General features: G+C 39.7%; 1 protein-coding gene across 1 annotated transcript in view; it reads right to left on the reverse strand.

Moving 5' to 3' along the window:
• Positions 1-24,894, reverse strand: part of ANO4 (anoctamin 4) — a gene marked incomplete at both ends in the record, with an annotated part of 141,681 nt that overhangs the window by 48,508 nt on the left and 68,279 nt on the right. The window contains 4 exons of the mRNA XM_080631873.1: positions 1,693-1,799; positions 15,054-15,185; positions 19,937-19,981; positions 23,084-23,184. Coding sequence (XP_080487999.1) covers positions 1,693-1,799; positions 15,054-15,185; positions 19,937-19,981; positions 23,084-23,184 — 385 coding nt within the window. The remainder of the gene's footprint in view (positions 1-1,692; positions 1,800-15,053; positions 15,186-19,936; positions 19,982-23,083; positions 23,185-24,894) is intronic.

Consider the following 24,894-nt stretch of genomic DNA (forward strand, 5'->3'; position numbering starts at 1 on the left):
TCCATCTTTAGAGTAACTTCAGTGAAATCAAGACCTCACACCAGGACTGAAGTTTGACTCCATAAATTATAGCCTAAGGAAGCCATTTAGATGAAAGGCTGTTTTTCTTGGGAGCCAAAATCTTCAGAGAAGATCTTTGTATTTTTGAACTGCCAGTAAAGCAACTGGAACTCTTAATCTGATAGCAACATTGTAAAACATGTTCAGTTTATGTCTTATAAAATCTGCTGGACTAACAGATAGAACAGGAAAAAGACAGGCTGCAGTAGTATAAGACCAGAAAATACATTTGAACCTGAGCCAAAAGGACTGCTATTTGACACAAAAAAAGTAATTGTACACTCCACTTGGTCAGGCCTTGTCCCTCTTTAATGAGAACCTTGAAAGAAACAATGAATGATTTCTGAGATGAGGGCACTTGTCACTTGGAAAGTCACCAAAATGGGACTGAAAAACTATCAGGCAATGCAAAACTAAATACTGGTACTAACAGCCTGAAGGCATTTGAGCCCCATTGACTGAGAGGCAAAGAGTCCTGATTCCTTTCCTAATTCATAGGGGACTGATAGCAACAAGAACACAGCAATGAGAAGTACTAATTCAACACAGATAGCACTTTCAGTGATTGCATTAGTATCTGCTTGCAGAATATGCTTGCTCCCACAGTCTCTGGCAGAAAACCAAAACCTGTACAGAGCTTTGCTCTGCCCAGTTGTCAGCACAAATTTGTGTTCATGATAGGTATAACGCAAGTAGATATGTGAGGGAGTCTGGGCTCTTGAGGAAGGCAGGGACTGCTAGTGTGTGTGCTAGATGCACTGTCTGCAAGCATGCATGAATTCTTCCCTTTCTTCTCTCCCCTTTGCTCAGAGTCATTCTCAGAGCTATTGCAGCCTTCACCCCAGGAACTGAGAAAGACACAAGTTCTGGGATGTTTCTCTACAGCTTGAGGAAGGACAGGGTTTAAACAGCAAGGAAATTAAGTAGCTGCAGAGTTTTATGGGGATTGCCTCTCTGTGATGCCCCAGTCTCTATCTGGTACTCAAGCAGTATGTCCTCCATCACAAGACAGAAGACAGCCAGTGTTTTGTACTCCATCTCTCTTCTGCCACTGCCTGCTTTCCTAGATCTGCATATGTGCCTCTCCAAAGGTCCACTCCAACCTCTATCTGAAAGTGATGCCACTGTTATGTGTGGCATCCTGAGGATGTTCACTGGTTAACTCCCTTTTGACTTACAGTAGCTACAGAGGTGCAGAACCTTCCATCTCCCTTAGGGATGGAGAGGTACTTAGGGAGAAGCATTACAGACTGAGATGTACAGCAGCACAAATCTTGCTATCCTTTCAAACACAATTTTATGAAGAAATAAAAGCTTTTCTGCATGAGTCTGTCTCCTTCTCCAGGGTTCTTAATCCCTAAATATTTCTTGCTCAAGTCGTTCTCTTTCCTTGCAGAAGTGACAAATCCCATGTGGTGACATACGTGCCTGTGAAAACAGCCTGATATTACAGGGAAATGATCAGGTCTTGCAGGCAAAACCCCTACAAAAGCAGTGGGAGAGATGTAAACAGATCAAAACTGAGGTGATTAAAAAGGAAGCACAAGAGTCTGTTATAAGTTCAGGCAGACTTCTCTTTTTTCCCCGTGGGACTTAGTAACCATATTTAAAAGCACATTGCTCAGCACTTACCAATTTTATTTTTTCCTTCTTCATATTTCACTCTTTGTAAGATATGGTGTACAATTCTACTTCTTGTAGCATTATTGAAGAAAGTTTCTTTGTTGTGTATGATGAAGCTATATAAAAATACAAACGAAAGGCATCTCAGGAATACACAGTAGCACGTTGAAAGCAAATACTGAGTTCCATTACATTCTATAGCACTCTAAAAATCTCCGCTATGTGAGCAAGTGCAAGGAAGATTAAAGGACACCAGATTAAATGAGACTATGTCAGTAACAGTATTCATTCCGTAACAAAGAGTTACATGGAGAAGTCTGAAGAAATATCAAAGATGCTTAAGCATTCATTATGTTAAGCATTGCTTTTAGATAATTCACTGAAAACTACAACGTACTTGCACAAAAATTTGCAAAATAATAAGATTTATAGATGCAGCTATAGAAATTTACATTTGATTTCTCTTTCAGGCTTTTTTATCATGCCTTATATTAAGAGTCACATGGAAAAATCTACTTGGTAAACCTCTCTTACCGCAAATCAAATACTATGTTAGAAATGAAAAATATTATTTCCTCCTGTGTTTGGTCCTGGAAGTTAAAATAGAGTAGAAAATTAGCTTTTGGAAGCTACATACAGTTACATGTGAATGAAAGTTTAAGAGCTTAGCCAGAATAGTGATGAGTCCAGGAAATTTAAAAATTAAAAAGCCACAGAATATGTTGTATTGATTACATTGGTTGGCCTAGTATATTTTAAACAGATTTTTTAATCCCAATATACATACTGAAGGCAAACAAGATATTTTAGCATATCACCATAATTACTAGAAAAAAAGGCAAAAAAATTAAGTGTTTAGAGATATTGTTTTAACTTGTCAATTAAATACTGCTCAAGAAGTCTTACAGTGGCTTGAGGTGTGTAGTGCTTCAGGATAGGCTCAGAAATCATACATGGCTTTGCAGCTTCTGTCATTTGTAAATTCAGACAAGAAGTCCAGCCTCTGGACTTTGAGAAATCCATATGCTCCCTCTTTATTATCAAAATTCTCTGCTGAATTTTCCATACAAGACAATCTGTAAGTTCCTTATGTTTGGCTTCAAAGGCAGATAGTAAAGTAATTCCCAAAGCAGAGGTATAAAAGACAAGTTGCTCCAAGAGCACCATAATTAACGAAACCTGTTATTTAGGGGTTACTATCTCAGGCCTCCTTTCCTACTCCACCCCAGATACTTACAGGTCATTTGTGTGTCCACAATCTAATCAGTACTGTACTTCCTGTTTCCTCCACATCCCTACTAATCCCAAAGTCCTACACGTTCTACAGCATCCTACAGTGAAGGTGATTTGATTTATGCATATTAGCTGATCCCTAAGTGTGTGCCAATTTAACAATGAACTTCTACCAAACAGCATAGAACATTCGTGTGCACTGGCCACTGCCTTTTCTGTATAGGCACAATTTTCAGCCACTATTCCATTTCAAGCTGTTGATACTCATAAAGTAAGACTCTACTTATCTCTGAGATAGCTACATCTGTACCAAATTTATTTGAAAGGGTTCAGTATGCAAAATAATAACTAGAAGGATTTTGATAAGGAAATACTGTCATCACACAAGTCTTAATGCTTAATCAGATAAAAAGCCAACCTAAACTCTGAAGCAGACAGAATAGCATTATTTCCAGCTGAACATGGAGCTCTGTATTAGTTGTTTTAGTATAGGTTGTTTTAGTGGCAGCACAAACGAATTAAAAGACAGTAGTAAACCAGAAACTAACAGTTAGTAGTTTTCTTACTTTTTTTCATTTTCTTTTAATGTCTGACTTTTGCCTCCAAGATCTCACCTCCCAGACTGCACTGAATGTTGAAGAACTGTGAAGATAACTTATGAAATCAAACCAACACAGTAATTTTTCATTCTGACTTAGCTATGAGTTCTTGTAGGAATCAACTGAAAAATGAATCACCTTATCTGGGAAACTAGTAACATTGAGCCAGCTAGCACCAATAATGTTAGTCTATTTTCCTTGTCATATAAAGTTATTTTTTTCATCTGTTATCATGGCTATGTTATATTGCAACTACAGGCAGTTATTTCAAAACTTTTCCAAACAAGTTTTTCTGGATTCTGTCACTTCTATTTTCATGAGTCATGAATGAAAAAAGGGAAAAAAGTCAAACACTATGCGATCTTATTAAAAAAGAGCTACCTGTTTAAAAGAAGCACTTTTGTCATTTGCAGTCATTTGTAAATTTAGCAATAGGGTTATAGCTTTTGATTTCACATGGCCAAGAAGTGTCTGTGATGCAGATGTCAACACCTCAGTATAATAACTGCCAGAACAAGCTAAAGCACTCCTAAAACACATGTGTAAGTGCTGCAGAGGTTCTGCCTGGACTATCCTTGTGCCAGTAATACATCTGATGGCAGGAGGGTGAGAGGAGGAGGAGAATTCATCATGCCTAGAGCAGGCCAAGAGCATGTTCTTCAGTGTTTTCCAACATTATTCATGGAGACTTGGATGTAGAAGAGATTCTACAGTTCACCAAAAAGGAGTTTTGGGATGGAATTGCATGTGCAAAAGTTAAAAATAATTCTCACCTATTTTTAAATATAAAAATCACAGGGTTTAAGTCAAATACTTAGATAATTTCTGTGAAAGTGTCTGTAGAGTATCCCCAGAAAGAGCAGTATCACCATAACCAAGGAGGAGGTGACATCTGGCACAGGAAACAAGAACAGGCAGACATGAGTGGGACGCAATGAAAGGTTGAGAATATCTCAAGAACTTGTAACTACGTGTTACAACATCCCACTTGGATGTTGACATAAATTAGGACAATGCCAGGAAGGTTTAAGTTTATCTCAAAAATCACAAGATTTGCTCTTGTACAAGTATCATGCACTTCAGTGTAGGACTTCCTTTTTTTCCACTACCCTTCTCTCCTATTCTTCATGGGAATCTCTTTCTCCAAAACATTTGTGCTCCTTTAAGATAGTCTTCTTTCAGAGTGTGAGTGGTAAATCCATATGCATAGAATAGACATCAAGGCTATTTCATGGTCTCCAGCATCCAATGAGGAACTCAGAGGGAGAAAGACTTCCTTAGTCTGTGGAGAATCTCACCCTTCGAATTTCAGTTCACAGGAGCCAGAGCTGAAGACACTTCCAAGCTGGTTGTAGATGAACATTTATCAGACATTACTGAGCTATAAACTACATAATGCAGAGGCTTTCTAGAAAGGTTTTAATCCTTGTTGCTTTCAGATGGAAGTTTCCTTACCTGTTCTGTTTCTGTTGTCCTCGTTGGAATTTTAATACATAAAACAGTTTGAATATTCATAAGAGCAAAGAGTTTGTTTCTAGGCTTAGCAAGGGTTTAGTCCACTGCAGGTTTTGATCATTTTGTCACCTCATTTGTAAGATAAAAAATGAGTAAGGATTAACACACTATTATTTTTATTACCCATGAAGTTAATGTATAGTAGATAATAAAACCAGGGATTTTTTTCACAACAGCTGTAACCGTTGGCCTGGTCCTGTAAGTCCTTACTCAAAAGGAAAATCCAAATGAAGACAACGGGAGCACTTCTGGCAGGAAAGGTTCCAGAGCTGATTCTTAATTAATGCCCCGTTTAAAAATGTCACTGTGGAATATTGCTCTTACATTCATGCTGTAAGTGACATGAAGAGTCAGTGAAGGTTAATTGCTTTGAAATTCTATTTTTAGCTTTCTTAATTAGACTCTGAACTGGAGATTTCAAGCTATCTTTCCATGGATAACAAAGACCCTCTAATGTGAATTCAGCCAAGAACAAACTAGCAATGAATTCCTGTTCATACATCCTCCTTGGTCATTTAGCAGGTTGTACAAACCCTTCAGGGGTAAATTCAGCTCTTGAATCTTTGCCTAACACCCATTTGAAAAAAAAAAAGTGTTACTTTTCAATTTCTTTTTTATTTTTTTTTTTTTTTTTTTTTTTGAGAGGCAAGCAAAGGCAGGGAAAGGTTATTTTCTGCTCTACTGGTAAGGCATACAAGCTAAAAGCCGAACACCCATGGCCTAGTTGCAAAGCCACAAAGTAAGGATGTATGCATGTACACATGAATGTGCATCTTTACTCCACAAGATTTCCATACAATGAAACATTTGATGCCTTTGAGAAACCTGATCTAGCAAAAGGTGTCCCTGCCTGTGGCAGAGGGGTTCAAACTAGATGATCTTTAAGGTTCCTTTCAACTTTAACCATTCTATGATTTTGTCTGATATTCACCATGTTAAAGGTATGTTCCAAGCAAATGTCAATTGCTGGAAGCAGCACCAACTAAAAGCACAGGTGTTATTCGAAGTAGTAAACACTATAATGAGAAGCATATTCTTTAGTACAGGAAAAACGTTCAACACTGCACTCCCAGGTAAACCAGTGGCGGTAGCTAGCTGTTGTTGGCTGAAGCAATAGCAGGTTTCTACCTCATTTGACATCCAAGAAAATCATCAGCTGTAGCAGCTGCAACAAAGATGAGCCTGCCGCATTCCAGTGAGGATATCACCACACATCCCTGTAGTTTGTTTGAAAATGGGTGTATAATTATCACTGTTTATTTTGATTTTGCCTGACTTTCAAGGCTGCAGCTGACTTTTTTGTAAATCTTAGACAATGTTTATTAATGATTAAAGGATTTTTCACATCATGTGTCTAAACCAGGATCACTTTGGTATGAAGAAAGTATTAGTGGCTTTGTCTGTTTCAGATTTGGCACATCAAAACTGTTAAGTAAAACAGAGTCATGAAAATGTTGAATCTCTCCTCCGCCTTCCTCTGCCCTTCCCCCCCGGATCATTCTGCCACCCAAATCACTTCTTAGTTTAAATTGGTTCACTCACGAATATTCATCTGAGATAGAACAAACTTTATGTATTTTTCAGAGATGCCCTGTTTCATTCAGTTTTCAAGGCAATTAAAACTTCCAGAAACAAAGAGAATTTAAAACACCAGGGCATTTCCAAGTTTGGTTGCATGAAGATTTGTTTAAGAGCAGGAATCTGACAGAAGAACTGATTCTGTTTTTAAAAATTTGCAGATGTATACTTATCATACCATAGATGTATTTAAACACAAGAATGACCATTCTGGTTCAAAATGAGTAAGTGTCCACAGAGCCCTGTGCCTCATCTCCAGCGGTAGCAGCTCCCTGATCCACCCATGATCTTGGGGTAAAGCAGCTCAGAGGAACATGGGCACAGATAATCTTGTTAGGGATGGGATTTATTAAGGCCAGACTGAGCATCAGAAACAGCTTAAAATGTAACTCCATCCTGAGAGACACATATCTTAGATATCTGACAAAGATACAGAATGACATCCTCACGTACCACAAGGGGACATCTTACAAATGAGAATAACTCCATTAACCTCTAGTATGCAGGGCATCTTTGTTTAATTAATCCAGATACTGCCTTAGTCCTTCTAATTGTGTAAATTTTTAATCTAATTTTCACTGAAGTAATAAATGTTTATTTTAAGTGGTTTATTCAATTATATATTGGATTAATATTTAACCAGAGAGTTTGTCGCCTTTGGAAGAAGAAAAAAAAAGAGGAGAAATAGCTCTTGATATGAAGTTTGAAATCTCTAAACAGCAATTAAAAGGCATTTTTGTAGCTAGTATACAGCTATCTGAGAAATTGCAACTAATTACTACTATTCCTATTCCCTACTGACGAGCATCTCACTACATAAAATAATCAAGTAGTGGTAGAAAAATAACTAATTATCATCATTGTCTGATGGAAAACATTTTTTCATATATTGTGAACTGTGTATTTTTATAACTGATAATTTCCAGAAAAAATGCTTTGGCATTTGGCAATAAAGCCCTTCCCAAGCTGTGGCTGCAGAAGACAGACACTACTCAGAAGCCTATCTTGAAAATTATCATTTTGCATTCCACACAATTCCAAAATATTGTGTGGAATGCAATGGCAGAGCTTATTTCCTCCAAAAAGAGATTTCCTATCACTTAGGAAATAAAATGATTTTTGGTCTTCTCTTGTACTGATAATTTTGCGATATACCTATAAGGTATGCCATAATCTCTTTAAAAGAAAACCTGAAGCTAGGTTGTGAAAGTTACAGGCACACCTAACAAACGTGCATTTCTTTGCCTATTTTGGAAGGAGGGCAGATGCTTAGCTGCGCCTTTGAGAACAAATGTAGGGTTTTTTCTGAAAGCTAGGCTTTCTCCACATTCTGGCCTTTTCCACCTAAATGGGAAAGAAAAATGCAAGAAACAAAAAGACCATCAATATGGTCTACTACAGTTGCACATGCTCATTGTACATCAATATTTCAAAGACAATTCCTATTGACGAAAGGTCTGATCAGGCCTTGCTGGTTTTGGTCTTCATTCCCCAAACTCTGTACTGTAAGTATTGTCAATCATCTGTCTTTCCATGCTTTTCAAAGCAGCTATCACAAATGAAGACTGTACTTAGACCATGTTACAAACATCATCTGTATCATATTGGAGACCTGGATGTGAAAACTGTGACTAGATCAAAAAAAGATAAACTACCTATTCTTTGATGAAGTGAAAAAGGTCTGAGGCTATGAAGAAAGTAAAAATTAAGGAATTCCAGGCTAAAATTGCACTATTGCGATATCTGGACAAACACGAAACATGGGCAAGCTCATATAAATATCTGAGGAATAAATTTTAGAAAATTAAAAGCACATAAAACCAGGAAAGAAGGAATAATTCTCCAGCTATGCTATGTGTAAAACCTACAGTGAGGACACAGAGATCTTACCTGAAACCCAGTTTATGGAGACTTATCCTTCCAAGTTGTATTTGTGAATGACTTACTACATGGCCAGTAAGAAATTGTGTGTCCTAAAGAAATATTATTTATGACAACACAGAAATCCTAGATATGTTCAACTTGCAAAAGCACATGTCTTGCTCTCCAGAAATACTTGTTCAATAGCCAGAAAAGTCCTTGTTAGTGCAATTGGAAGAGTGATTATATGCTTTAGGCTCCTGCGGCTATTTCTTAAAGAACAGTTTAATGGACTTCCCATTCATTTCTTCTTCTCAGTTAGAATCCCAGATTTGCAAGGAATTTTTACCTTTTTTACTAAAACTTGAAACTCAAAATCTGAACATACGATCTGATAAAAAGCAGACACTAGTGACATTTTTCAGCTACCAACTTAACACAGTGCACAAGGACTGAAAGCCTTGCATTTATTTTCAATTCTCTGAGGACTTCAAGAACTCAACATGTTACAAACATTTACCTTCTTCAAAAATGTCCCTATGTTGGCTGAAGTCTTAAACAACACTGAGGTCAGCCAGTTGAGAATTGATGTAGGCCTGGGACCCTCCCTGTCCTGTGCATGTTCTGTCTGAACCAGTTTTGGCACAACTGTGTGATGGAAGCAGATGCAGAGCCACATCTAAACGCCCAATAGCAGAGAAGAGACTGTCACTGTTATTCTAGCCTACAGGATGATGTACTTGTTGAAGAAAATGAGAACTCCATGACAATTACATAGGCTCCACTGCCACTGCATTGCAATTGTGATTGGGCAGTGGGCAGAGGTGAAAGAGAAACCGCTTTGCTGTCCTCCAGGGGGCTAAGAAGGAAGGGCACTTGCACCAGAAACAACCGGCTGATCCACCGGTAAAGATCACTACTGGTACTGCCAGGAAAAAGAGGGGGGTTATAGTGGCAGGGGACTACTTTGAAAGGGACAGAAGCACTCATCTGTCGGCCTGACCTGATCTCAAAGGAGGTGTGTTGCCTACCTGGGGCACGGATCAGGGATGTTGCAGAGAGGCTGCCTGCTCTAGTAAGTCCCATGGACTATTACCCACTTCTAGTGATCCATGTGGGTGCTAGTGATGTTGATAGAAGTAGCCTGGAGAACATAAAAAAGGACTACAGAGCCCTGGGAGAGGTGGTTAGGGTCTCTGGAGCCCAGATTGTCTTTTTGTCAATTCTCCAGGATACAGGGGAGGACCTTAAAAAAGCTAGGATTGGCCAGGTTAATAAATGGTTAAAAGGGTGGTGTCATAGTCAGGGGTTTGGGTGTCTTGAACACGGGACCCACGTTAGTAGGCCATGTCTACTGGGGGCTGGTGGAGCTGCTCTGATAAAGAAGGGGAAGAGTGGTTTTGGTAGGAGGCTTGCCAAACTGGTCAAGGTTGCTCTAAGCTAGATGTGTTGGGGAAGGGGGGCATTGTTTCATCCCAACACACCCAGTCAGTTGCCAGCACCTACAATAAATGCTTGGAGCGATGCAGAGATATTCCAGCTGCTCCAGCCAATGAGCAGGCTTCATTTGGAGCTCGGCTCAGATGCCTCTATACAAACGCCCGTAGCATGGGAAACAAACAAGAGGAATTAGAGGTGCGTGCACGACTACGGGAGTATGATGTAGTAGGCATCACAGAAACATGGTGGGATGCCTCCTATGACTGGAGTGTTGGAATGGAAGGTTACAGGATCTTTAGAAAAGACAGGCCTGGCAGGTGGGGAGGGGGAGTTGCTATTTATGTTAGGGATAGGCTGGAGAGTATGGAACTCTGTCTGGGGACGGGTGAGCAGTCGACAGAGAGTTTGTGGCTCAGGGTTAAAGGGAGAGCAGCGATGGGGGACATTAATGTGGGGATCTGTTACAGACCGCCTGATCAAGAAGAATCTGGATGAAGTGCTCTATAGGCAGATAGGAACAGCCTCACGCTCACAGGCCCTTGTTCTCATGGGGGACTTCAACCACCCTGACATCTGTTAGACTGAAGGTACGGCCCAGCACAAGCAATCCAGGAGGTTCCTCAATTGTGTGGAAGACAACTTCCTTCTGCAAGTAATAGAGGAGCCGACAAGGAGAGGTGCCGTGCTTGACCTTGTGCTCACCAACAGGGAAGGGCTGGTTGGAAATGTGACACTCCAGGGAAGCCTTGGATACAGCGACCACGAGATGATCGAATTCGAGATCCTCAGGACAGTGAGAAGAGCGTGCAGCAAGCTCACTGCCCTGGACTTCAAGAGAGCAGACTTTGGCCTCTTCAGGAACCTGCTTAGTAAGGTTCCATGGGATACAGCCCTAGAGGGCAAGGGGACCCAAGACTCTTGGTTGTTATTCAAGGATCACCTGCTACAAGCTCAGGAGTGTTGCATTCCAACTAGAAGGAAGTGCATCAGGAGGTCCAGGAGACCTCCTTGGATGGATAAGGAGCTGCTCAGGAAAATTCAAAGGAAAAAAGAGGCTTATAGAAGGTGGAAGCAGGGACAGGCGGCCTGGGAAGAATACAGGGATGCTGTCCAGGAAGCTAGGGACCAGGTGAGGAAAGCTAAGGCCCAGTTAGAATTGAACTTGGCTAGGGATGTTAAGGATAACAGGAAGGGATTCTATAGGTACGTAGCGAATAAAAGACCGGCTAGGGACAACGTAGGCCCCCTCTGGAAGATATCGGGAGAACTGGCTACCCGGGATTTGGAGAAGGCTGAGGTTCTCAATGACTTCTTTGCCTCGGTCTTCACTGGCAAAGGCTCTGACCGCACCACCCAAGTCTTGGAAGGCGGACGCAGGGACTGTGAGAATGAAGACCCCAGGCCCACTGTAGGAGAGGATCTGGTTCGAGACCATCTTAAAAACCTAGACGTACACAAGTCCATGGGACCTGACGAAATCCATCCGCGGGTCCTGAAGGAGCTGGCGAATGAAGTTGCTAAGCCACTGGCCATCATATTTGAAAAATCATGGCAGTCAGGTGAAGTTCCCGACGACTGGAAAAGGGGAAATATAACCCCCATTTTCAAGAAGGGGGAAATGGATGACCCGGGGAATTACAGACCAGTCAGTCTCACCTCTGTGCCTGGCAAAATCTTGGAGCAGATTCTCCTGGAAGGCACGTTAAGGCACATGAAAAACAGCAAGGTGGTTGGTGACAGCCAGCATGGCCTGACCAATTCGGTGGCCTTCTATGATGGGGCTACGAAACTGATGGACAGGGGCAGAGCAGTTGGCGTCATCTACCTGGACTTGTGCAAAGCATTCGACACTGTCCCACACGACATCCTTGTCTCTAAATTGGAGAGACATCAATTTGATGGGTGGACCACTCGGTGGATAAAGAACTGGCTGGATGGCTGCACGCAAAGAGTTGTTGTGGTCAATGGCTCAATGTGTGGCTGGAGACCGGTAACGAGTGGTGTCCCTCAGGGATCGGTGTTGGGACCGGTCTTGTTCAACATCTTTGTGGGTGACATGGACAGTGGGATTGAGTGCGCCCTCAGCGAGTTTGCCGATGACACCAAGCTGTGTGGTTCGGTTGATAAGCTGGAGGGAAGGGATGCCATCCAGAGGGACCTCGACATGCTTGTGAGGTGGGCTGATGCCAACCTGATGAAGTTTAACCATGCCAAGTGCAAGGTCCTACACCTGGATCGGAGCAATCCCAGGCACAGCTACAGGTTGGGCAGAGAAGAGATTCAGAGCAGCCCTGCAGAGAAGGACTTGGGGGTGTTGGTCGATGAGAAAATGAACATGAGCCGGCTTCAGTGTGCGCTCACAGCCCAGAAAGCCAACTGTATCCTGGGCTGCATCAAGAGGAACGTGACCAGCAGGTCAAAGGAGGTGATCCTGCCCCTCTGCTCTCGTGAGACCTCCCTTGGAGTATTGTGTGCAGTTCTGGTGTCCTCAACATAAAAAGGGCACGGAACTGTTGGAACAAGTCCAGAGGAGGGCCACGAGGATGATCAGGGGACTGGAGCACCTCCTGTATGGAGACAGGCTGAGAAAGTTGGGGCTGTTCAGCCTGGAGAAGAGAAGGCTGCGTGGAGACCTCATAGCAGCCTTCCAGTATCTGAAGGGGGCCTACAAGGATGCTGGGGAGAGACTCTTCATTAGGGACTGTAGTGACAGGACAAGGGGTAACGGGTTCAAACTTAAACAGGGGAAGTTTAGATTGGATCTAAGGAAGAAATTCTTTACTGAGAGGGTGGTGAGGCACTGGAATGGGTTGCCCAGGGAGGTTGTGAATGCTCCATCCTCGGCGGAGTTCAAGGCCAGGTTGGATGTGGCTTTGGGTGGCATGGTTTAGTGTGAGGTGTCCCTGCCCATGGCAGGGGGGTTGGAACTAGATGATCTCAGGGTCCTTTCCAACCCTAACTATTCTATGATTCTATGATCTTCTTAGTGATCAAACCCTCAACTGGCATAGGTGATTCAGACAAATGAAGGTAGAAGTCACAGTAATTGATACATCAGTTAATATGTGTTGAGATAAAGATAAACAAAAAAATCCATTTCTATTCATGCATACATACATACTCCCCACATGTTTGGGGAGAGGTGAGCATCTTTACTAGTGGCTCATTATATAGAGGCTTTCAACAGAATATTCATGTATTTCTTGGAAGAAGCTGCAATTTGCTCAAAGCAAGCAGTAATTCATACAAAATCAGTGAACCCCAACATAATACAGTTCTGATACTAATAAAATAATTCTTTTAAACTCTACATTTCCAAATATTTAATACTTGCACTCCACAATTACAGACTAAAAGCACACACTAAAGATGCTCATGAAATGTTCTGCTTACCAAGATACCCTGAAATTCTTGAAACAATTAAAACACCTGCATGCAACTCACTAGATGAATATTGAACAAGTCATTATGTTTCAAAATTCTAGCGAAGCAGAGTAAAACAGACACAGCCAACAGGCTGGAGCAGGAACAGGAACACAGGAATCCTGTCAGAGCCAGCACCTTTAGGGAGAAGGAGGGCAGCTCAGTCAGTATTTTAGCAGTCTCCACACAAAAGGAAATGAAGACTACAAAGAAAGCAAAAGAGAAAATGTCAGGCCTTCTGGGGAGTACAGCTTTAAAGTCTGTGATGATGTAAAAGAAGTGCCAAACAACAGCGGGAATGTCAACTGAACTACCACAGCATTTAACAAGCCCTTCCTGTCAGTTTACCAATGCAAACATGAGCAAGGCAGAATGAATTATTACTCTTGTTTGTATATGTTGATTCTCCTTATGTGCTGTAATCTTAAAGGAAGTTGATAGTTAATATTACTCTTATTAAAAATACCAATCAGGAAGTTCCAATTTCTTAATTTTTTATTATTACTGGTCTATTCTAAAGCTAATTTGCACCTACTTTTCATCTTGCAGGGCACAATAACTGACCCATCTTTTTGTTCAAGTATCAGAAGACTCTCTAATCTGAACCTGATGTCTATTCAGAGCACAGGCATTAGTGGAGATAACCCTGGCTGGTGACTGGTGCTAACAGCAGACTCCTATTGAACTCTCCCTGGAGATTTGCACCTGGGTTTGGTTTTCTGCTGTATTTGGAAAAAAACTACTTATAGAAGAGGAGGTCTATTTCATTCTATTTCAATTCATTCTTATTGCAGCTAATAAATCCAGTCCTGAAAAACTGTTCATTTAAAGTGAGGCATTTAAGAGCATTACATCAACTTGGCTTCTCTCTGAATAAAATCACATATTTCAGATTTTTAGATTTTGAGCTGGCTGTAATTCATTCTGTGTCTTCTGTTAGCACCCTGGTCAGTGCTGCATATTCTTTGTGATTTTATTCTCAGTTAGTCAATGACTGTTTCCCATATCACAAACATTGTAATTACCCATAAGGCATCTTTCTCCAGAATTTCACTGCCTTGAAATTCAACATGGGATCTGAGAGTCATTTGGGTTTTTTTCTGTTTTGCATTTTCCAAGTTAATAAAGGCTTCTAGTTGTCAAATGATTTCTCTAGTGACATTGTGCAACAGCAGTGATATTGGTATACTTGGACAAGTGTCACTGACAGGTCTTAACACTGGCATTTTGAAAGCAGATTTTGCTTCCCTAAAAGACAGTGAAAAACAAACAATAGTTTCCGCTTTCCTTAGAATTCTGTTTATTCTACAGTTATAGCTAAGTATGAAATGCAGTATCAGATTTATTCCAGCCATCAGCGTTAGGACTAATTTTGATTATGCTAAAGTCATAGAAATGCTGAAAAAAGAAGTTTTAATCACATCTTTAAGAGACAAAGAACAATTCCAATACTGACCCAAAAATTAGCCATCTGACTACTTTAAGGATGTAATTGAAATTCTCGTGAATTAAAAGTAACTCTTCCATTGATTTCCTTTAGTTTGAGCTGGACCTTCAATTATTAGAAATGTAGATGGACTTTATGCTTTCTCAGGACTCTACCTCTCTCTTTTTGTGACAAAGCACTAATCTGAAGGCATTAAGACATGAACAGATTTTTTCCAAGGTGAATCCAGAAGGATAAGTTTTCATTTTGTAATTAAGATATAATAAAACACTCACTGATGGATCCTTTGTTGACTGAATGGAGCAGTATAGCAGTCATTCTCCTCCAGATCTGGCAGTGTCTCCTTGTCCAGTTTCATTGGTTTTCTAGGTAACCATCCTCGAAACCTGCTTATTTGTTTCTCGATCCTGCAGCAGATGAAAAGTGTGAGCATTTGAGGTAGTTTTTTTCATTACATTACAGAGGGCTTACAAAGAACACATGCTGGCAAATTAAGCCATCTAATATTTGCAACTAGAAAAGATGCGATGTCTTTGGTTGTTTTTTTTTGAGGCAGACCACATTATACATGCTGAACTTGATTATTAATAACCTGCTTTCATGAGAAGAGCATCTTATTTTGTCTAAACAGAAAAGCAATTGCGATGATACATGCTGCTATAAAACTTATTAAGCCCAGTAGGCTCTTGGCAACTCTGTAAGCCTTTATTTCTCAGCTTTTCAGTTAATTTAAATTTCAGGCTTAAGTGACACATTAAGCTTTGGACATATAAATTTGAGAACAGCAGAGACTGTGACAGACAGCTTTGGCAGCTAAACCCCAACAGGTTGCATCTCTTTACTGCTGTCCGTATGGATTCTTACCTCACGATGCTATAAAAAATAGGCTATTTTGATAGTTTTGTTCAATTGTAGCGTCTTACAATACTACAACATCCATGAAACCAGAATATTCAGTGTGTAGATTAATAGGTGACTATCACACAGATTTTTACATTTAGAATGTGAAAGCAAACTAAGATAAAGCTAGAGAAAGGGCAGATTTAACTGCGAGTTCACTCATGCAAAGATGAACACTGAAACGAAGGGAGAGGGAAGAACCAGAGCTGATTGGAGAAGACAATCTAAGCCAAATTCAAATCAAAACTAAAATATTATAATATAAAACACATAAGAAAGATGAGATATGTCTGGCAAAATGAGCCCTACTCTCTCATTTCTTAACATCTTCAAGTCATAATCAGTCCCTTTGCCTGCAAAAATAATAGACTACAAATTATAAACTATGCGCATACTTCAGTCACTGGCTCTTTCTAGGCTCTTTCTAAACAGCATGCATGAATCGACATCCTTTGAACTTTAAGTTCAGTTCTGGGTGAAGCTCAAAGACTGGAAAGGTACTTGTTTCTTTTTTTTTTGACAGAAGTCAGCACAATAACTTTGTGCCCAGCAGATGCTTTGAGCTCTGCACAGTCATTTTGACAGGGGGCAATCCATACCTAAGCAGCCAAGTGTGTGGGAGAGTGATGCAAAATTATTACAACCTTTCATTTTAAAATACATAGAAAATTTCCTGGGATATGCAACCCTCTCCCATCAGAGAGAGCTTTTTTTAATAAGAAAGCTAATGCTGATTTTTAAACATGGACACATTTCAAAATTGTAACCAAATTTGTCTACTTGTTTTGGTACCATTTTTGTATTTCCAGTCTGGAAATAGCATGGGGAGGAGTGCAAACTTACCCTTAGGACTATTTGGAAGAAATGGAATGGGCATGCAAACATACCATAAGACACTAAATTAATTATCAACTCTTCAAGGGCAGTGTTTGCACTGGTCCAGCAGTACAGAACAAAGGAGGAGGCAGTTTGCAAATGCCAGTGCCTGAGTGCACGCAATGTCTGATCCCAGGGCTGTAAAGGGCCTGACCAACTGTAACTCTGCAGTTGTAGCATCCAGCCTGACAGCTTTGATCTGTGCAGGCACTGATAGGAATGACAAAGGAAAAGTAGGTTCTCTACAGCAGAATTCCCTGTCTCTTGACCTCCAGCTTTTTCTCTGTAAAGGCCACAAGCTCTGCATTCCTGCGTATTCAGCAGGCTTAGTGACTCTGGGCATGAAAAAGGAAGAGGAATTAGGCAGAATGGTTTTCTAAATATCCTGTTCCATGCTTTTTTCTTAACTAAAATCATTTGAATTCTCTAAGCTATTAACACCCCTTGCTAATCTGCAATCCTTTCCCATTCATCCTGCAAGTCAATGTGCATGTTTGAGATATGCGTGCTGCAGTTTTATCATACCACACATGCACGCACACAGGCACAGAGTGATTTCCCCACTTAAGAGCAATGCATTATTCATGTTGGCTTCTCATGGAGTGTACTCAGAATTTGACTGGTTTGCTATTCCCAAGGCTTAGATTACTTGGCATGCTCAGTGAGCCTGCTGGCAAACAGGTCTGAGAAGGTTGCAAAGCCTTTCTGCAAGGCCCAGAACATACAGTACAGCCATCTCTAGAGAAAAAAGAAAAAAAACAAAACCTATTTGACTCTTTGGAAAAGAAAAATGACCAAATTTCTAAGTTGCCTCCAGCTCACTCCAACAATGCCATCAGCCATCAGCACAGGCTTTGTACTCTATTGGAGATTGTATTAAAAAAAAAAAGCTGAAAAAGTGGTGTTGATGCTAACAAACAGACACACAGTGTTAATAATCTACTGAGTTTTATCACTTTTTCAAGGCTCATCCATGCCTCGTTTTTGCTTATAGAGAAGTCTATATGCTCAGCTGAATAAGGGAATGGTGTTTGGAAAGCAGAGCATCCTACGCAAAACCAGCAGAGTGCATGGAGTAATGAGGCACTGTAGAGCTAGCCACAATGAAAGAGAAGAGATGAAGATCTGAAAATTATATCTTGGTTAAATTCCTTCTTTAAAAACACTTTTTAGCCTCATAAGGGAAAAAAAAAATTCTCTTAATTCACAGTATCTCAGCATCTTCAACTTCAGTCCTGCCCCTGCACTCCAAGTCTAGTCTGTACTCAGTATCCTCTTTCTGAAGATGCAAATTGTGCTTAACTCACAAAAAAGGTTTCTCAAATAGTTTCAAATAAGCTATTTTCTCAGTAGGAAGTGGGGTAGGGATTGAATCCTTTTTTCAAAGGAAGTCAGGAAAATAAAAATGTTTTGAATTGAGACTGATTTTTATCTGCTGGTCAGCTTTGATAGAGCTTTACACATATTGTAAAGCTCGAAGTTGTCTCAACTTAGTTTTTAACCGGAATGCAGGTACTGTATAGGTAACCCATACTCTTCCTTTTCTCTAATATATACAAGGGGAATTTTGTTATTTGAAACTTTGAGATCACTAGAATTTTTAAGAGAGAAAATTCAAATCAGGTTGACAAGCAGCAAGTGACCAGCTCTGGGCTTTGCCTTGTAACAAAAGTCCTCTTTAAGATAAATTTTGCCCAAACATCAATATAATGCTTGGCTAAGCTCAAAAAAATGGGCCAAGGCTTCAGTTACTTGTAATCTTCACTGAACTAGTAGTAGAGTAAATAGATAGTTTTATTGAAGCTGTATATCTGAGTTTCACATAAATGAAAATAAAGCTGAATATGTTTTCTTTTTTTCCCACTGGGATTATTCAGTCACAGCTTTTCCACCTCAAGTAACTATTTATAGACCTGAATATAAAAATTGAATTTAGCCAAGTGTTCTCATCACTCATGAACTGAAATATCAGAAAAAGATCATGCCTCTTCCCATAATGACTTCAAATCACATCCTGACTTGTGAGAAAAGGAATGGAAAACAAAATTTCATGCACCACATATAAATGCTACAATCTTCACCTACTCCTTCCTATCTATTGCTTTAGTCAAAGCAGCCAGGTCTTAATTAAAATCAAGACAAATTCCAAAGTTAACAGCCTCTATAGTATTTATTGTAAGCTGGGGATGAAAAGCATGGGAGAATCAACAAGCTTTGGAAGAATGGTGTGTATCTGTTAGCCTGGGCTGACTAGGTAAAATGCCTTAACTCCACAAAGTGCCCATTTGGTGCTTACTAATGTAAATAAGCAAAACCTATAACGCAAGTCAACACTGGTGCTCTTAAGTTACCAGCATGCTGTGATCGAATTCAATATACAAATTACTTTTCAATATGCTTCTACAGCAGAGTGATAATAGGTGATTTATTTTCCTATGGATATTCATCTAACGACATTATCTGCAAAGCAATACAGATGTTTACTCCAAAATGCAGATTTTTCAAATTTAATTTTTCCCTCAGTGGTTCATGCGAATATTTCCACTGACCTCAGAGTGACACAGTAAATCAAATGCTAGACCCTTTTAGAAGGTACATCAACAGCGCTGTGCCGTGAAATGGTAACATATGATGCTGTCTTTGCCAAGCCTGTGTATTTTTTTAGGCTTTTTAGAGATATTTTAGTTGTCTAAGGTATCAAGAAGAAAATGCAAACTGCAGCACTGGAAGCCTTTCTCTGCATTAAGTCAGACATAAACTATGCGTCAAACATAACCTTGAAAATATTTAAGAACTGAGTGGAAACACTTCAAAGGTTCTTGAAAAATACTTATCTCTCAAGCTCAATAAAGTTACACTGCAGATTAACTTGGTTCATTGCTTTCCTAGCTATCAACGAAGCACTAAGCATCCCCACAGAGGAAGCCCTAAAGAAATAATGGCATCACTACTACCAGTAAGCAAGGTGCATGGAAACGCAAAAAAAAGGCAAAAAAAAAAAAAAAAGAAAAAGAAAGGCAAAAAAACCCCCAAAACAACTGTAACTGTGGTATTTTAACCCTAATAAGCTCCCTAATGAGTTACATGAAGAGAAAAAGATACGGTTTTCACGCTTCTTCTTTAAAAGACTCCATGGACTAACAAATATTTCCTTATTCCTAAGAAAGGCAACACTGATGAGATGAGCTGTCTCCTTCACATTGCAGATACGTTAAAAATGCAACTTCTGTATTTGGTTTTGCATGTGTCCTAGTGCGTAATCGCTTCCTCCTCCCTTCCTACAAACACAGCTAATAAACTTTTTCTTTCAGCTTGACGTGAACCACTATTTTTATTGGGCCCAAATGAACATAAACTGGACTGGCATAAGAATCATACTCACCTATTCATGAGCTTGTATCGACGGTGCAGGTAATAGATTTTTCTCCTGGAAGAACAGCAAAAATGAAGCCAGTCGAGAAGAAAACCCACCGTCAGTTATAGTATGAACTAGCAAGGAAGGAAAGGAGATTGAAGACAGAAGCCTGTAAGAGGTGGAGGAAGAGACTAAAAGAGAGATTAACAGAACTGTCACAGGAAGCCACAGACTCTGGTGGCGTTTGAATTGCAAGAGGGTCAAACTTTTCCCATTGTCTTCTCCTTTTCTGCTATTTGTCATGTGTGAATGACAGGGACCCAAAGATGTTTCTATTTCCATAAACTGTTGCAGGAATTCTATAGGACTGATACAACTATGAATAAATTATCTCACATTCACTTGTGAATTATTAAGGCTGCATTTGGTGAAACACAAGGGGGAATCCCTTAGGAAAGCAGTACCTGATGCTGCAATATGCTTTAACACATGCAGTACCGACTGGGACCAGCACTTGCTCTTGGGGTAACATCCCCTGAAACAGAATATAGGCTATGCAAACAATTGACCATGTGCTTGCCTCCCCCCCCCCCCAAGTATTCAGCCTTTACCTCTGCCCCTCACACAAGCACAGCTGATTTCTGTTGTCAGTGCAATAAGCTGTGTGGGAGTGCACATGGGGAACAAGTGAGCAGACAAGGGTGCACAAGCAGACACATGCTGACCATGCTCTTGGCCTGCTTCCTGACCAGACCTATAGGGCAGGGTGGCCCTCTAACCATATGGTGTAGATCCAGAACTCAGAGTCCACCTCCCATTCCACTCTGCTTCTAGCAGCTCTTGCTCTCCTTGTATGCGCCCATAACATTGCAGCCATCAGGACTTGACCCATTGCCTTCAGCAGAGAGATCATGTCTTTATGAAAGTTAAGAAAATCTGAGGGATCTTAGGTATGGGCTTGGGACTGATACTCCTTACTGGAAGATTTCAGAGGCTTTGTTATTCACTGAAGGTCTTTGCTAAATCAAGGTGGTTTCTGTGTATCCTGAGAGGTTCCATCGTGTAATGCTGAACTGTATCACTTCTGGAAAGCGAAGGGTTCACACCACACATATTGTGAATATTCATGTATATTAAATGTACTGTAGGAATGCTCTTAGTGCTTTGGAAGCAAGCATTGTTGGGAGCTTTCTAAAATAACACAGCAACGATGCTTTATAAACTATAGAAAAACCCCTGGTTAGTATTCTAGGTTAATTTTCATGACTTACAATTTACATAACACATAAAATTCTGGCATTATTTTTGTTATCAGTGTCCATATTGTGCTGGTGAAGTGAAATTTTCAAAACAATTTCATGTTGGCCAGCCTCCTTTGGCCAATTCCTCCACAAGATAGTGTTATTTATCTCACTCTACTCAGCAGGAACAAAGAAGTGTCAAAGCCAAAATGCCATCCGCTTCTTGATTTTCCTTCAAATATCCACTGTTTTATCACTTCTGCTTTGAAACGGCAAGGATTTTATTCACTGATGCATGGGCCTTGGACATTTCCAACCTAAAATATCGGGAGCTATAAGCAAGCAGTAGCCCTTAAAACAGGGGATTAGACAAGGGCACCTGGAAACAGGCAGTCTAGACTAGTGGTCATTTTGTGAAATGCTGGTCCTTGTTTTTAAGTGGTAAACAGTACTATTGCTCTTAAAATAAATTTAAGAGCCGACCCAGCAGACATTAATAAATCACCATGATTGCCTTGTAACAGTACTGTAGTAATTCTCTCTGTGGATGTGGAAAGAATGAAGCTGTGGACCTGAAGCAGGTCGAGAAACCTTTAGTATTTTCAATGCTTTCTGTATCATCTACTTTGCCACCTGCTGAGAGGTAGATTTCAAAAAAAGGGACTTCAGCTCAGGAAAGAACAAGCTTCTCGCAGTGACTAAAATCTGTTTCTGGTATATTTCTTAATCATGAGACCTTATCCTCCTACTGGGGTAGAATCATCTCAAGTAATGACACAGAATTCAAAGGAGGCACACTTTTGGTTCAGCCCATTGTTTCTATGGCTAGAACACTTTTTTAAGCAATATAATCTTGCAATGACTTGTGATAGCTTATATATTTTTCTCTTTAGCACTAAAATCACAAGAAAGTACAGCTGACGATATGCTGTGAAAATGAAAACCAAAATATATACAGAATGAGCCTGTAATTTTGTCTTTAATTCATATCCATTTTTCTTAGCACATTCTATATGGTGACAGTTTGTCTAATACCAGAGGAATATTTCATCCTTAAGTAAGAAGAAAACAGAAGAAATCCTACAAAGGACACCAACTCACTAGCTGCATTTTCTGGGTCTGATGCTTTCTCGCTTAAGAGTAATTCCATTAAAATCAATGGAGTTTTACATCTATAAGCTCTGCTAATTGAGAGGAGAATCAAGACCTCACAGTTCATGGGTTTGAGTCAGTTCCAGTGTAAGTCTTTATGCTATTTTAACAGTTCTGATAACCAGTAAAATCAGTATTTTACATAAAAAATTTCATAGCCCAACATGCAAATGATAATAAATAAATAATAATAAAAATATCTGAATGACAATGTGAAATGAATTTGGTTATCAGTAGCATTTAATATAGCTCTTTATTTTCTCCACAGAAAAAAGCATTTATAGTCTGAATTGTTTTCCTATTAGGTGGGGTACTTATTTATAATACATATTTCCATAATTACATATTATACAAGCAATTTATGGGTGCTGAACATACCAGATACGTCCAACAGACATGCACCTTCTGTGCAGCCTTACGTACCTGGATCTTCTTGACCTCCCATTGATTTCAATGAAATGTCCATTTAAAAAACAGCAACGCACAAGTATGCAGGGGGCTCCAGCACTGAAGGGGTTAAAGGGCCTAAGGATAGAACACCCCATGAAAACAGCTGCACTACTACAGCTCACCTTATTTTCAAACCAGTACTGTATTGAAATTGCAGGCATTAACATGAAAGAGCAATGAATACAGTAACTAAGGTACTCAATTTATATTTTCTGAAGATGTGCGGTATCTTATAGAAGAGCTATTCCATGTGCATTTTGGTGTTATTATTACATTAGATTTACAGTATAGTGTGACTTTGGAGGTTGAGACAAAATACAACTAGACCTACCTGAAAGGCATTCTTACATTCATTAGTTCAGCATATTTGCCCAGGACTTCCCAAGGGGCATGCAACTTCACAAAGATGATGTCACTGTTTGTTAGAGATGACTGCAAAAGAAAAATGAAACACCCACAAGGGCTTACATTTTCAAGTAAAAAAGAAAGAAACTGTGGTCAGTGGTCAATATGTATTTTTTCTGGTCTTGTGTCATTCCTCCCACTCTGATTCTTCCTTCATCTTCCCCCTTGGCAACATGAATTCTGAACGTTAGAATTAAAGCCAGCAGGGAGAAAGGAAATCTGATGCTCCCTATAGCATAATAGTGTACAGATTTGTTGCACAGGAAGGTTGAGGGCCATGACTATTCCAGCAAGATCTCTTACAGTTCTACCATGTTCTTTTCCATGGGTTGTGTGAAGCATGAAGAAAGCTTTTTGTAGGAGGGTATGTGCACCAGAATGGTTGTTACTTAACAGAAGGCTGTCTGTGAGGAATGGAAATATGCAGTAAAGAGGAGAAGCGGAGAAATTAATGTTTGCTTCCAGGAGGAGAATAGTGCTTTACAAGAAAGCAGGGTTGGCTGAAGCCAGTGTGAGAACACAGACAGCCACATGTTAATGCTGAAAGATGAACTGTTCAAATTCTAATAAAAATAAATGAAATTCTCATAAAATTGCATACAATACAGCTTTAGACAACTTAATAGATGGCATTAACAGGGACAACTACTACAGGCTGAGTTCAAGGAATACCCAAGAGATGGGTAAAGGTGTACAGGCTATGAGAATAGGAAAGTGTGAGAAAACAGGGCAGAAAAAATGTTACTTGGCTTTAGGGATGATTTCTTAGGTTTTTTATACATCATAGTATATTCAATGTTTCTCACATTAATCTTTGGTTAGCATAACTCACTAGAAGTTCACAAATCTAGTATTCATCTGGAAGCTACAGCGATCACCTGGGTGGGAGGCTTTTATTTATACTTTTGATACCTGTTTGATTCTCCCCCAACTATCATGACAGATACCGAGATTATTGAAATTTCTATAGCATGTTCATGTCCTTAGGGCAGCTAAAACATTATTACCAGTTTGTGATGTGATAGGAATGAAAGCTCCAACAGTTATGACATATATATATACATACGATTTTCTTTAGTACATAAAACCCCACAAAACCCCCAAACAAACAAAGCCCCAACCCAGTCACTACAGAATTAACATTATTTTAAACAAATAACATATTGCAATCCTTCAAAAATGAACACAGAGAAATATTTGTCCCCAAAGTACTGTTGGGCTGCATGAAAAAAGGATTTAGCACAGAATGGAACAAGCGGCTTTCTGGTATCAAAAACTGCAGAAAATTCTTGCTGCTCTTTTGCTGATGACTTTCTGAAAAATATTTCAACATGAAACGATACAACAGCAACAAAATGCCCCAAAAAGACTTGCTTCAAAGACAATGAATTCAGTTGTGCTCTTCTCATTGACTTTTATGGATTCTGAATCAAGCCTCTAATGATGTTTTTCTTTACAGGTACATTTCACAACTTAGGTTTTTATTTTCCCATGAGACTTTAGCAAGTAGATACCACAAAACCAAGGCTAAGTTCTTTTATTCTAAAAATGTCCTGGAAACTACTCTCTCGATGATGAGGATAAATCAGCAATGGAATAGCAATTTTGTCATACACAGCTCAGATAAAAAACAACCAAACAAACCATAAAAACATCAAAACTCAAAAGAGCCATCTAATAAACCCAATATACAGAAGGAAACTATGGTCCTGACATATCTGACATTTAGAAATTGAG

Source organism: Psittacula echo, assembly GCF_963264785.1.
Source record: "Psittacula echo genome assembly, chromosome: 1".
NCBI classification, from domain to species: domain Eukaryota; kingdom Metazoa; phylum Chordata; class Aves; order Psittaciformes; family Psittacidae; genus Psittacula; species Psittacula echo.